Raw genomic sequence first — 15128 nt, 5'->3', positions numbered from 1 at the left:
CTTCCGAGCGGAATTTCCACATCATTTTCCACCGACGGAATTTGAAAGGGTCAGACTAAGGCTCCTCTGGTGTATAGGAGCTAGGAACCTTAAGTCAGACTCGCCTTCTCGCTTGCTGTCGACTGAAAAGAGAATTCCGACTAGTTTTCCGACATCTATTTCCTTCGGTATCCCCCTTAGTATCGATTTGTGAATGATCTCTATATAACGCCCTATTATCTGCTCAACCAAAATCGTAATTTTGTCAAAAAACACTGTTCCACTTGTTATTTTGAAACTGAGAGCATTTCTTTTGAAACGAATATATAACAATAATTTATTGGAAGTTCACCATCTATTTAGACTGGAAGAAATGTTGGATAACTTTGCTAGTTTGCCTATTTCCTTCCTAATATTTTGATTTTCGTCTGGAGGCAAAAAGATTTAGACAAGGTGCAAAATATCCTATATTTGTAGTTCGCATTTTTAAAACAGGTATTGTTGCTTACGCTGAGAAAATTCGGAGTGTATTGAAAATACTAATTGTATTCATTGTTATCGAATAGTGCATATCAATATGCTATCTGTTCAATTCAGTAATTTGTCCCGTAGTGACGGATCTGCTCTTCTAGCCGTTGGTAATAATTTTTGCGTATTTTCTTAAAATTGAATTTTCATGTTTGTATCAGTATGCTAATAAATGTTACTTACAAGTATGCTGTAATGCAACATATGTAATTGCTGCTGGTAATGATGTGAATTTTTATTTATTTATTTTTTTTTTTTCCCTATAGAAATCTTGTGTTCTTGTTTGGATTCAATAGTCTTCACATCATTAAATCCAAACATGACATTCATTTTTTCCTATCGCTCATCAGGTTTTAAGAGAATCATAGAAATACCCGAAGTTAAAATCTTTTTTACATACATAGATACATATTTTATTCTTAAGTATTTACCTGGAAATACAATCAAAAACCTGTTTACAAGTGAGTTTCTGTTTCTTTTCTTCAGGTGAAAGTTTCATGGTAATCACTTTTAAAATAGATTCTAAGCTCTTGTTCGCATCAGCAGTTTTGTGGAAAAATACTGTATTCCTCTAAAAATTTTGGTACTCTGTTATTGGGACTGTATTCAGAAATGTATATGCACATGTAGTCACATTCATTCAGACACAAGTCCATACATTCCTGAATCTTGTCTTGATAACAGAAGGGTACAGTACACTTCAGTTATCAGGACTGGATTCAGAAATGTAAGTATAGATGGATGGATTCATATATGCATGTATATATGAATTGCTTACACACATCATACTTACACAAATCATACGTGCATACATTTCTGAATCCTATCCTGATAACAGAAGTGTATCTGCAATTTTTTTATATCACAAATAAATCTCATAATTGCTTATTTTAAAATTGATTTTTAAGACAAAATATACGTTGATTTGTCTTTAGAAGCCTTTGGAACTTGAATACAAAAAAGGAATGCATATAAAAATGGCAGCACTGTTTGATAAAATGAAGAATGAGAATTGTCTGCATAATAGCTAGAGTTTCCTTGATCCTTAGTAGTCAAAGTTTAGCTCCTTTTAAAAATTTTGTGAATTCTGTCAGTGATTCTGCTAATTATTTCAATACAATTAATCATCTGTTTAAAATTATATAAGCAAAAATTTCCAGAGATCGTCTTCATAACCATCGCACATTTCTTTCATTCTATTAATTGTGCTGGAATGAAATGCTAATGTGAAAGTGTAGAAGTAGGGCAGTTTTAAGGTTCAGATTGAATGGGTAGTTACATGGACTTCTAGGAGGTATTAAGATACCTTCTGCCGCTGGTGAAAAAGTATATTTGGCCAACACTGCACAGGGAATGTTTAAAATCGTTGGAAATTAATTTTCACTGTGATTTTTTTCCCTTCATGACTTTTACTATTGAATCAATTACAACAGGTTTAATTCATTATTAAAACGAAAAAACCTATTAACTTTTGAGAAATTTTTTGTGAGGGATGTAAAATAGCCTCAGTTGCATACCCATCATTAACAGTATTCAAACTTTATATAAATAAACGGAACTACTCTGATATGCGCCCTCAAGTTGCCAAATTTCTTGCCAAATATTTTGGCGAGAAACTTCACTTCACTGTCTAGATTTTTTGTCTACATTTTGAACTTTAAGCCTAAAATGTCTCCAAAAACGCGATTTTCGCACATGCAAAACTACGCTTTGAACACACAATTTAGCTAAAAATTTGAAACAAAAAATTTAGATAGCAAAAACGTAAAGTTTCTAACTAAAAATATTTGACAAGAATCCATGTACACAGCGACATGTTTTAACTTAAAAAAACATCTACGAATTGCACAATGTAGGCAACGAACGAATCTACAAACTATGCACACCTCGCTTTAATAAATTAACATAACAACAGTAAATTTTAAAGAATACCATGTACACAGCATCCTGTTTAAACTTTAAAAAAAATTCTACGAATTGCACAATTTAGGCAAGGAAGGAATGTACGATCTATGCACTCCTCGCTTTAATAAAATAACATAACAACAATAAATTTCAAATAATACCATGTACACAGCGTTCTGTTTCAACTTTAAAAAACATCTACGAATTGTACAGTCTAGACACTAAACAACAAAATAAACTAAAATAAATTTCAAACAATTGAAAAAAACAACAATAACGACAGAAATTCATACTAAAGAACCAATGAACATAACATTCTACAAAATAAGAACAAGGATAAAATAAAATGCACTTACCATGAATTAATGCGTTTTCGAATAGCAGAAATATAAATTTCATACCGCCTTTAACATGCCACCACAAAATCACTATCGTATTTACATGACAGTCAGACACACTATCCAGAAAATTTATACTATGGTTGGTTCACAAATAAATAAAATCACAAATCCCTACTTCTATTATGCACTGCCATTAAAAATAATCTCCCAGACCCTCTTTCCACACTTCCAAATACCCACTACCCCTCAACAGGATAGCCACAATCATATTTCCTTTTGCCGAACTTCAATTCAACAACTACCATTTTATCTTTCCCTCTCATCTTCTCAAACACAGAGGCAAACCAACGAGCTCCAGCGAAAGATTTTTCAACGTCAACAGGGTTGCCATAGAACATGCAATCGTGCCAAAAACCAGCACAGAACACATATCGCCACATTTGGTGAAATTAGGGTGTATATTAGAGTTGTACCAAATAAACTTATAAAGAAGTTTTTTAACTTTTTTCTTTTTTTTTTAATAAATTTTATTCTGTTTTTTTATTTATTTTTATGCTATAATTAGGGTTCTTCGTAGCATCTAAAGTATTTTCTGATTATCTGATCTCGCACTATAAAGTCGAGAACTCATTTCCAGATCTGGAGAGAAATGTTTGGGTATCTTTGTATTAATTACAATAATTCATCTACCGCTGTCTATTTGTTTTTTCATTCATTTCACTAAAAATTAAAACACCTTCTTCAGAAATTCCATCTGTAATTTTGTGGTACTTTCTGATTATCTCTATAAAAGGTTAGAATTATATTGATGAGACAAAATGAGGTACTTTTCTTTTATCAGGATTGGATTTATAAATGCATGTGTGTGCATAGACATATACATATATACACTGCACCAAAAAGGGGGGACAGTTCTATATCTCCTGTTGTACTGCCATGATTGATGAAATTCAAATTGCGTTTTCCATGTCTTGAAAGCTTAGGATATGTATTAGATTTATAGGTACTTTTCCGTTTTGCTGGCGCAGGCAATAAAGTCGCTGATAATGGTGCAACTGATGCCAAACGGAATATTCACAATGGTAACCTTTTATGCCTCATTTTCAAAACAAGTCACAGCCATTTCTCTTCAGATTGATTGTTTCTTTCAATACTGGCATAAAACTACATAAAATGTTTACCAGATAGTTCAATTTTATGCCCTAAGGCCATTCGTGGTAATTAAGTCAATTAGAATGCAATCACACTGCTTACCGGAAGCCGAAAATATAGAAAAGGTAAAGTCAAGGGTTAAATTCATTAATTCTAATGAGAATGCACTAGCGAAGAAATTCACTGAAAAATTTACATAATTTCTCAGTAAGCTATTCATACAAATTAAACGAATTCTTGCGTTTAAACTTGTATTTCAAATTAAGATTTAATTTGAAATTAACCCTCTCAGTGGCACAAGATTTTAGATCCATCATGAAGACCAGTATTTAAACAGCATTTATTAATTTAGTTTGTATAATTACTTATTTTAGTCTGCATTTTCATAAACTTACATTCATTAAGAAGATATTTACAATATTAAAAAAAGTAAGAAAGCAAAATATCTTAAATTATAAGCTAATATATACCAAGTAGCAAAACTTCTGATGACCGGATAAAGCGGTCATAACGCCGAGAGGGTTAATGTAGATAATTATCAAGTGAATTATATTTTTTTTAGCGTAGTTTACTTGAGATGAGATCACTTGGGGTCACGTGATATGAACCGGCGAGTCAGGATGCTGAACCATGAAAGCATAGTAAATTCTTAAATTAAGTCTTTTTACAAATTTATTGGCTTTTACAAAATTTTAAATGATATTAAAATCTTTATGCCTTCAAAATAAAAAAATTCTTAGAACTAACATTTGTTAAAAATTTTTATGTGCATACTGTATGTTGTCGCCAATAAAGTGTGCTTGGTGAGATTTGTACCGGCGAAACAGAAATTTACCAATTTATATATAGCATTGTTCTAACATAGGTACTTTGACACAAAATCGGATTCTTTCTGAAAAGACATGCAAATTGTTTTGGTTGATCTTTACAATATGGTAACTGGTAGTTTGGCGACATTTTGGAGGCGATAAAGGTTACTACCTGGGACTTTGGTAATAATGTGAGCAGTACTCAGTTCCGATTACGCATTATTTTGCGTGAGGGAAATGAGAGATCATGGGATATGTCATGTGATATTAATGGACGAATTACGGTTCTTTAATCGGAAAAGGGGGGAAATCGGGAAAAAAATTTGGAAATTTTGTATTTAGCTTTATTCTGTGTTGTGTGAAACAGTGTTGTTTAATTTTTGGATCCCATGGCCCTGACTAAAGTGAATTCGAAATGGGTATTTATGCATTGTGATAAAGAGAAGTTTGCTTTTTATTTAGCGGAGGAAGTATGGAAGAAAAATTCGCAGAAAAAATCTTTCAATAATTTTATTGAATGAATTAGAAAAGTGTATCCGCCACGTAATAAAGATTCTGAAGAAGATTAGGTAAGTTAGTATTTTTAATTATTTAAGGATATTATTTTTATGCATTGTTCTAAATGTAAGGTGGAAAGGAATTTGGTATTATTGGGAAAATTGTTATTAGCAATGATTTAGTTTAAAGTAATTAGGATTGTAAGGTAATTTTTATTAATTTAATGTATGTGCTCATTTATATTTTAAGTAGTGTTTTTGAATTTAATTATATTTTAATGAAATGATAGTTATTTTGTGAATTTTATGTTTGTAGGAATTTGGTATACGTTTTAGTTGAAGTAAACGTGCATGGAAATAATTTAAATATCTGACACTAAGTATTTGTAATGGTTGCGGTATGAATTCGTTGGTGACGTTTATAATATAATAGATGATTTGGAGGTAAAAGTTCTTGGATATTTTATTTATTTTATATGTGGAAATGTTCATATTTGTAAAGGGTAAATACTTTTTCGCGATCAGGTAATTTCATATATGTTCTTTTTACCGGGTTTAAAGATTCAGAAAATTGTCACGTATTTTCGTGAAATTTTTCTAATTTATGAGAAAAAAGCAGTGTACATGGATATAGTGAAGAGTGTGCGCAATGCCATTTTTGTGCAATTCTGGGATGTTTTTTTAAGTAAAAATAAGTCGGCGTGTACATGGTTTATGTGTATGTGTTATTTTGAAAAACACGTAAGGAGTATGGTATTGTGCACTTTTTCCCAATTTTGCAGTGAATATTTGTCATGATTAAGCAGTTTTGTTTGATAAAATTTCTAGCATAAGTGTAATTCGGCTAGTAGATTGTTGGAAGAAGTGTTCAGTAGATAAAAAGAAAAGAAACATGTCTTTACTTCGTGAAGACAAAATGGCGGCGGGGAAAAAAAATAGAGGGTTGCTGTAGGAGAGTTGGTTGCCAAATTTTCGCCAAAAAACCACCAAGTTACCATAATGTAAAGATCAACAATTGTTTCCTATATTTTGATTCTACTACTCAAATTATGCCTAAATATTAAGTTTTGTGAAATTTATAGGGAAATTTAAAAGTTATCAGCCAAGTTATGCCTTTCAGTTTGTGCCAAGAATAATTCACTTGGCGAATTTCGTAATTTAAAGCAACCTATTTTCCTTTCCTGTTTTTCATAGTAGACAAGCGGAAAAAAACCCATCGTTCATACTTTCAAATAATTTTTTAACAAAATGCATAAACAACTTTTGGTGTTATTATCACTCATAACAAATATGCCAAATTTCAAAACATGCCAATATGTAAATTCAAGTATATGTTAAGAAATTTTGAATAAAAAAATGGTGCTACTTTGGTACACGGTTGTATGGATTTTTTGGTTTTTTTTTTTTTTTTTGCCGCCGAGCGATCCGATTTATGGTAAACCCATTGCTGGACAAGTTATTTATGGTAATCTATACTTTGTTGTCATTTTATTTAAAAAAATAAGGTGTTTTATTATGCATAAATTCTGTGTTTTAAATATTATTTATGGCTTCTAAATATTACAAATCAATTTAATTTTGTATTTGTATTTGAAATAAAATTTTATTGTTTATGATATTTTATATAATTTTATGTTGTGGATGATGTAATCAATGGCGTCACCTTGCTTTAAAAATAATTGGTTTTAATATCTATAAATTTAATCTAATGTTTTAAACATTATTTATGGCTGTTAAATATTAAAATACAATTTAATTTTGCATTTTTTTAAACTGATTTTATTATGTATGATTATTTAAATAATTTTAATTCTTTGCATGATGTAATCATCTCCCTGATTTGTTGCAGAATATTTGTGCATTAACGAACTGTAATCAGTTCCCTGATTGATTACTGAATATTTGTGCATTACCGCGCCATTTTAAAATTTTATTATTCATTTCTTCGAATTCATTAGATTTCATAGCGAATGGATATGTCCTTTTCGAAGATTAATGTTGTTATTGGTAAGTACCAAGACTTATTGGTATCGGAATAAAAAAATTGGCATTTGAGACCTTATTTTGGCCAACCTGGCTTTGTGGATCACAGATGAAGATCCACAACATTCCGAGGACGGCCGTATATGTTATTGTGGTCAAAAGCCGCTGTAACGGTAAACAAAAGTATTAGACATTTCTCCTTTTTTACCGGCAGTAAACTTTTAATTGCTGTCATTTTAGCTCTAGTGTACGAAGTGTACTTATTTACTTATTTTAAAGTAATATTTTAATTCTTTTAAACATTGGTATGATGTTTTTTAATTTGATATTCAATTTAAGTAATATTTTAATCCAGTTAAAAGTTGGTGCAATGTTTTTATTCTATTTCGTATGAAAGTAATAATTTAACCTTACTTTAGTATTTTATACTCGTAGTAAATGTATTTATTTACATTTGCCTGCCATCTTAAACAATGTTTTCAACAAAAATTCATCCATTATTTTTAGCAATATTTATTTTTTTAAAGTTTTGAATTTTTTACTATGCGTAAAATACGTAAAAACAGCGTTTTGCAAGATGGCTGATGATTGTAAAATCCACGCCGACAATTACGCCAAAGTGAATCGCCAAAAATCCATGCAACTGTCTACCAAAGTAGCACAAAAAAAACTCTAATTTCTTGCCAGTATGCTTAGAAATACTTCTGCATTAAGATGATGGTAAAAATTTTATAGGTTATAATTCAAAAATTTTTTTCAAATAATTTATAAAAATTATTTAAAAATACAAATCATAAAAAAATGGTTGAATTTTATTTAGAATGAACGTAAATTTCGAAATGTGAAACGAAAAATCAAATAAATTTAATAAAAAAGAGAGATTAATAAATATATGCAAGATTCAATTAATATGGAGGAGCTAAAATTTTGAGAGCTAATTTTTAAAAAACTACTTGTGCAATTTTTACAGAACTTGGCAGTTTGGGATACTTTGAGTCGTAGAATTAAAATATGGAATAAAAATAGCATATCATTTCAGAAAAAGTCCAATTTTGTGTCAAAATACCTATATTAGAACAATGCTATATATATATCTGATACATATCGTAAGTTGTGCTTTCGAGACATGGAATGCAAGTGGAATTTCGTCAATCAGCCTAGTAGAATGGAAGAAAAAGAACTGTCCCTTTTTTTTTTTTTTTTTTTTTTTTTTTTGCATTGTACATATATATGCAGCTAATCTTTGGAATATGGTAACAGGTAGTTTGGCGACATTTTGGTAAGGCGATAAAGGTTACTAGCTAGGACTTTAGCATTGTACATGGATAAAGTCAAGAGTGTGCAGTGCTATTTTTGTGCAATTCTGGGATGATTTTTTTAAAGTGAAAATAGGTCGACGTGTACATGGATGATACCATGCATGTGCAATTCGTAAAAACGCGGCAAACTGTAGGCGATTCTGCACTTTCTCCCAATTTCGCACCTAATCTTCATCATGATTAAGCACTTTTGTTCCATAAAAGTTCTAGCAGAAGCGTAATTCGGCTAGCAGATTGTTGGAAAAAAATGTTTGAGTTAAAAAAAAAAAAAAAAAAAGCCTTTACTTCATAAAAACAAAATGGCGTCCAAAAAAAAAAAAAAAAAAAACTAGCAGATTGCTGTAGCAGGATTGGTCGCCAAATTTTCGCCAAAAAATCACCAAGTTACCATAATCCAAAGATTAACCATATATGCATACATACATTTCTGAATCTGGACCCAATAACAGAAAAAGTATCCAAAATTGTTTATGTGTCAACCCACAATGTTGCCAAAAGGTATTTATGTGGCAACTCAGGTGTATACATTGTACATAGCATTTCCCCACATGACTTTCCACTTCTCAGGACATTTTCGCTAGCATAAATGCAAATTATAATCCCTTCTGTAGGAATTTCAGCATTTTAACATAGCAGTGGACAACTTCTCATCGTCTTGGGTAAAATCTTCGACGTAGCTTTTGGCATGCATAGAGCTTAATGTAGCTTGCTTAAAATCATCAAGCACCTCTTTTTTTTTCCTTCTCATTTTAGTATTTTGGTTGCTGAGGGTGAGCATGATGTTGATATTGGACATAGTGCTGAGTTGTTTTCCTAAACTAAAACAAATTGCTGTGTATATTGGGGCCAGAGGACAGCACAGAGAAAAATAAGAGAGAGAGAACGGTTTGCTTCTTGTACATGGAAAAAAAAGAATATAAAAAGTAGGTAATACTAGATATATCATTGAAACAGATATAAAAATATCCAAACAAGTAGTCCTCTCAATTCCATTTGACGATACTGACAGGAATGGGTGACACATGATCATAAAGAGTGTCAAGAAGGTAGCGATCGGCCCAGAACACAAGGATCGTCCAGTTTTTCCTTACAGCCCCTGATGCATCCTTATCAATGACCATTGAAAGGTGACTCTGCGAATAGGAGCTAAGGTCACAGAGGCCATTGCTCATCACCAAGCACGTTTGCAGTGATGCCAAACACATTCAACCTGGGATCTCAGAGACTGAAGTAGAATTGTTTTTAGTAATAAGTTCTGTTTCGAATTTATCCTTTATGATCAGTGAAGCAGAATAGTGGTGGGATATTCACCTGACTGTAAGGTGACTGTAACACTTCCTTGTACGCCACACAGCCTGACAGCCAGGAATTATGGTATGGGATGCTATTTCATTTCATAGCTAGACCCCTTTGTTGGCAGAAAATTTAAAAATACTTTTTAAAATATCAAAAATGGCAGATTAATAAGCTTTTTAAAGTATATGTGTCTGCTAGATGTAAGTTTATCATTTAGTCCTGGATGTTTTTGTTTTCCAAATAATTTTAATTATTTAGGTAAATAAATGTGAATTATGTATTTCTATTGACATTTTCTGTGGTGATTGTTCCAGTATGGGAGGGCAGCACTGAGATTTTCACCCTGAGCCTTGGTGGCTGTGGGCCTGCCACTGTATGTACAGTAGTTATTAAAAGTGTTTCACTTTTTGGTCATTACCTGTATGATAGGTTATTCCTAAACTTTTCAATATTGCTTTTTTATTTTAATTTAGGTTTCACATTCAAGTTGAATAGTTGGATTTCCATGAATTTTATATTTTATCAATATTTGGGCTTCATACATTGTGCTAGCTTTTGATATTTATTTTAGACTCACTGGTTTTTAACCTCTTTGCTGTGACTGAGTAGTGTATTGCGACTGGTGGGGAATGCTCAACTTTAATTTTCCAGTTACATTTTCATGAAAAAAATAATTGTAATAGTAAATTAAAAGTACTTAATAGATAAAAAGTACCTGTAGCACTATTTCAGCAATATTGGTTGAATGCCTGATAGTGTCAGTTTCATTAGATGAAAATATTTAGTTGAATATCTTAAAGTGTCAACAGCATGCTGAGAAAGACTCTGAGCACATGTAGACACAAAATAGCAGTCCAAGTTAAGTCATAAAATTTATTTTAAATCTTTGAAATTTACCCCCCCCCGGAAAAAAAAGGTTGTGAAAGATTTTTGTACAATGAGGGTTTTTGTTTTTTTTTTCCCCCTCTAGTCTTAAGAAATCCTTATATCCTCTTAATACTGTATTAGAGGTCATTACAGATTTTTTAACTGTATATCCTCTAATACAGGACATACTGTTAAGGAAATCTTTGTGTTCTCTAAGGTCTTTGATTAATAATATTGTTTTGTAGTTAATTTAATGGTTTAAATAAACAGTTACTATTGGGGATTAAATTAAATAATCATATTCAAAACTTAAGCCACACTCTCTCAGTAGTAACTATTTATGTAATTGAGGGTTAGTTTTAAAGAGCCAGTTTGCTCAATTAACTATTTAATATACATTAACTACACAACATTATTTTATGATAGTTGAATTATGAAAAAGCATTAAGTCTATATCATCATTATGAAATAATTACATAATTTTATGCAAAACTAAAATTTTCATTATTTATTGCAACTTTTGTCCCATTTTTCATTCTATTTAAAATAAAAAGTTTAATATATTTTCTAGGTGATACTGTTGTACAGGCTGCTGTTTATGGTCCAACAGAAATTAAAGTCAGTAAAGAGTTATGTGATAAAGCAGTAATAGAGGTTAATTTCAAACCTAAAGTTGGTCAGTCAGGTAAATGTTTTTTACTCCTTGTATGAGAAAAATTGTCAACTTAAAATTTTATCAGTTCAGTTTTGTGAAGTATAGTGGAATGTTTTCTTTCTTTTAAAATTATTTATTCACAATAAAATGGTTTCATTCATATGTACACCTCTTACCATTGCTTTTTTTTTTTTTTTTTTGAAAAGGGGGAGATCAATTCCTCCCCCTTTTCCAAAATTTGTAAAATACATTTATTTAGATTATTTTTTAACGTGTTATAAATTAAATATCGAAAAGTATAGAAAATGTTGTGAACTACCAAAACTTAAATAAAAAGTAGTTTATATTCGTAAACAAAATTAATACTTAACAGCTAATTAAAAGATTGACTGCCCCCCCCCTGGGTGAGAAACCCTGTATTAAGATAATGCTTAATATTTTTGGTACTCTTCTGTTATCGGAATCAGATTTAGAAATGTATGTGTGTATACAAATACATATAGATATGCATACGTGAAAACATATATCCATTCATACTGTAAGGATCCTAAGTTTTACTAACGTTTATTTTATTTTAAATCTTTACTATCACTTCTTATTTTCTACTTCCGGCCAGAATTAAAAGCGTTAACTTATTTATGCAAAATTTGTCTGGCGAACGCCAAGTACTTAAGTTGTGGCTTTTTGCCAAGCGAGAGAGAGGAAGGAGTTAGTCGAAGCAGGCCGCTTGCCTTAGAAGTTTTACTCGGTTGCTGTTTGCCTTCCAGGCCAGAGGTTTAATCCTCGTGATAATTTTAAACGTATTGTAGTGTTAACAGTTCTCTGTACTACATACGGCTTCCTGTTAATATCCGGCCAATCTTACACGCAGGCCCTTGTTGATTATTCCAAATTTAAGTTAGAGTTTAGTTATATTTTTATATTCTTACGTTCAGACCACAAGTAGTTGGTCTCTGTATTCTGAAGTACGGAAATTATTGTAAAGAGTGAAAAATAAAGGGTTTTGTATACCCTTCCTGTGTATCTTGTCTACTTCCCACAGTTATTGAACATAGCTTTAGTAAGCTCCCTGTTCCGAGTCAGGTCTGTGCATGTTCCCAAAGAAAGTAAGACGGAACATTGAACCTGATAATACATACATACATTTCCAATAACAGAAGAGTACCATATTATTCCCCCCCCCTTAAGTCAAGCTATTTTCCTTTTTTATAATGCCAGATACTTTAGCTGAACCCATTCCCTGCCAGAAGGAAAAATATTGAAAAATCAGCATGAAACTTAATTTGTACCTTATTCTGCAACCAAGTAACACATTTCATCATGTTACATAAAAATCCAAATGTAATTTTGTAAGTTATAAAATGTTCCAAAAATGCAATGCAAGCGCAATCTGTCGTATAGAATCATTTTTAAAAGAAGTGTGTGAAATTTCACATGTTCTGAGGATGTTTAGTTTGTATTTTCTATATATGGTTATTGTTCAATTGACTATAATTCTGTACGCTTTTTCCTGTTATTTTCAACCATATTTAATAATACGCATAGCATTTAAATGTTAGGAAATCACCTTGTCTTCATTCTGTGCTGTAAATTTCTCTTGTTTGGGTTGCTCAAAATAGATATGTGATTTCAAAACTACTATGATAGTCACAATGTGAAATTCAGTTAAAAGCAAAGTGCAAAAGGGCTATCTGCTTAAATAGAGGAATGCCTTCATCAAAGTAATCCTAAGACAAACTAGTTCAAATTCAGTCACAGATGGGGAAAACCATATACAGGCAAGAATTTTACAGAATTTGAAACAGGGCTCATATGATCTGTGCTACATAATCTTATCCATGCATCCTTTAGTGCAGCGGTTCTCAACTTTTGAATAGTGCTTACCATCTAAACAAAAATTGAAAACCTTTAGTACCACCACCACTCTTGAACAAAGCTTAGATCGCATAAATTTATGTGTGAGTGTTAGAGAAAAAACTCAATCAGAATGTTGGAGTTTTAATTTTTGAATTTAATAGTTAAACACTTTGCTTCTTTGCATACCACTGGTTGAGAACCCCTGCTCTATTGGATATTAAACAAGAACATTTGTAACTCTCCACCACCTAGTCTGGAGAGCTGTTTGCACATTTTGCTTCTTGCATTTTGCTTTCAGAGCAGCGTGAAATTGATAAACAGATTTCGGAATGGTTAAAGAAACAAAGGAGCCTTTATCCATTTTTTACAGCAATTCCAATTTTTGTTTGATGGACATTGAAACATGCTTTCCCTTTGTAGATCCTTTGGCAGCTCCAGCATCAGAAATTCTATTTGACATAATGGAAAGTTCCAACTTACTTTTATAAAATTGCTCTAACAGTCTGCAAAAAATAATAAGACGGATCCAATTCAAAGATTAAGGAACAACACAATCTGCAACATTAAATGAAATAGATATTAGATAATTTTAGCTTAGCTTATACCATCCGTTATACATTAAATGCGTATACGCATATGCACATGCGTAAAGGCATTAACACTCATGCCTCAACATATTAATGCGTTGACGCATGCGCAGAAAGTTTGTAGCTTTGAGGTCTGGATTAATGACTTTTGACTGTATAGTCTCTAATTTGCATTGATTGCATGTTGCAAATATTGATTTGGAAATGGTTTTCTTTTATTTAAGTTAAATTGAGATTAAACTCGACATATAATTGCTATTAAGAGAAAAAAAGCAATGTTTTCAATTTAAATCTGGAATGTGCTTTTTCATGTAATATGATTTGACATATTTAAATTTTAGATAGTGAAGAAAGAGTGATGGAAGCATTTATTAGAAATGCTGTGGAGCCTGTTATATTGACTGCTTTACATCCTCGTACATCTATAAATATCATCATTCAAGAAATACAAGATGCTGGAAATGTAATTATTTTTAGTAATATTTTTGTTGTGTCTTTTTGTAGTTTTGATTTAGGTATCAAATTTAAATTCAGTAATCTTAAAAAATAAAAATAAAAGTAACCTCTTTTATAATTAAGTGTAATAAAATTCTCCAAATTTGTATATATTTTAAAACTGGTAGACATTAGCGAAATAAAGTTCTAATATAAATTTAAATATTGTAACACAATAAAGAATTGTATCAGAAAACAGTATGATGCCTGGATGTATTCAAGACATCAGGTCCAAAATGAAATTAGCAGAAGCATTTTATAGTGTGTGTAATAAGGAGAATCTCTGTATCTATGGGAAATAATAAAAAATAGGAAAATATATATATATATTAATTCATAAAGTATTTTCCTATTAACATCGATTTAGATTAAATTTTGCTTAATTAGTGAGCTTTACCTTAAAATTAGGTTAAAATAGCATTCAGATAGTATTAAACCTAATACACTTATATAAGATAAATTTCTAGAATTATTTTTCTAGTTTCCTTCATAGTTCTTCTTGATTTCAATTCACATAACACAATGATCCATGTAGAGTAAAATTCCTGTAGGAGAAGAAAAAAAGAATTTTTTTTACATCTTCAAAACATTTCTGAATGCCAGCTTTCAAATCATTATTAGTGCTGTAATGAGAATAACACAAATGCTGCTTATTTCTTAAACAAATCACTTGAAGCCAAATATGGTGAATGGAAGAAAATCTGAAATTCGTACTGCTGAATAGCAGTCTCAGAAATTTTCACTTTGTGTGCTGAAGCGTTATCATTCAAAAGCAACACTTTTCTTTCGAGTTTTCTAGGTATTTTACCTTCATGGCTAGTTGAACTTTTATCATCAGATTAGCAGAATAAACACTGT

At 31.1% G+C, this 15128-nt stretch overlaps 1 protein-coding gene across 1 annotated transcript in view; it reads left to right on the top strand.

The window, feature by feature from the left end:
- The first annotated feature begins 444 nt into the window (after positions 1–444).
- Rrp46 (exosome complex component Rrp46) overlaps positions 445–15128 on the top strand; it is a 30982-nt gene continuing 16298 nt past the window's right edge. Inside the window, exons 1-3 of the mRNA XM_085825078.1 lie at positions 445–617; positions 11248–11361; positions 14117–14238. Coding sequence (XP_085681204.1) covers positions 557–617; positions 11248–11361; positions 14117–14238 — 297 coding nt within the window. The 5' untranslated portion in view covers positions 445–556. The remainder of the gene's footprint in view (positions 618–11247; positions 11362–14116; positions 14239–15128) is intronic.

This window comes from Stegodyphus dumicola, chromosome 10, assembly GCF_044657685.1.
Source record: "Stegodyphus dumicola isolate Sdum_Otavi_A_Nest chromosome 10, ASM4465768v1".
Lineage (NCBI taxonomy): Eukaryota > Metazoa > Arthropoda > Arachnida > Araneae > Eresidae > Stegodyphus > Stegodyphus dumicola.
The sequence above is the reverse complement of the archived record's forward strand: the minus strand, read 5'-3'. Positions and strand labels throughout refer to the sequence as shown.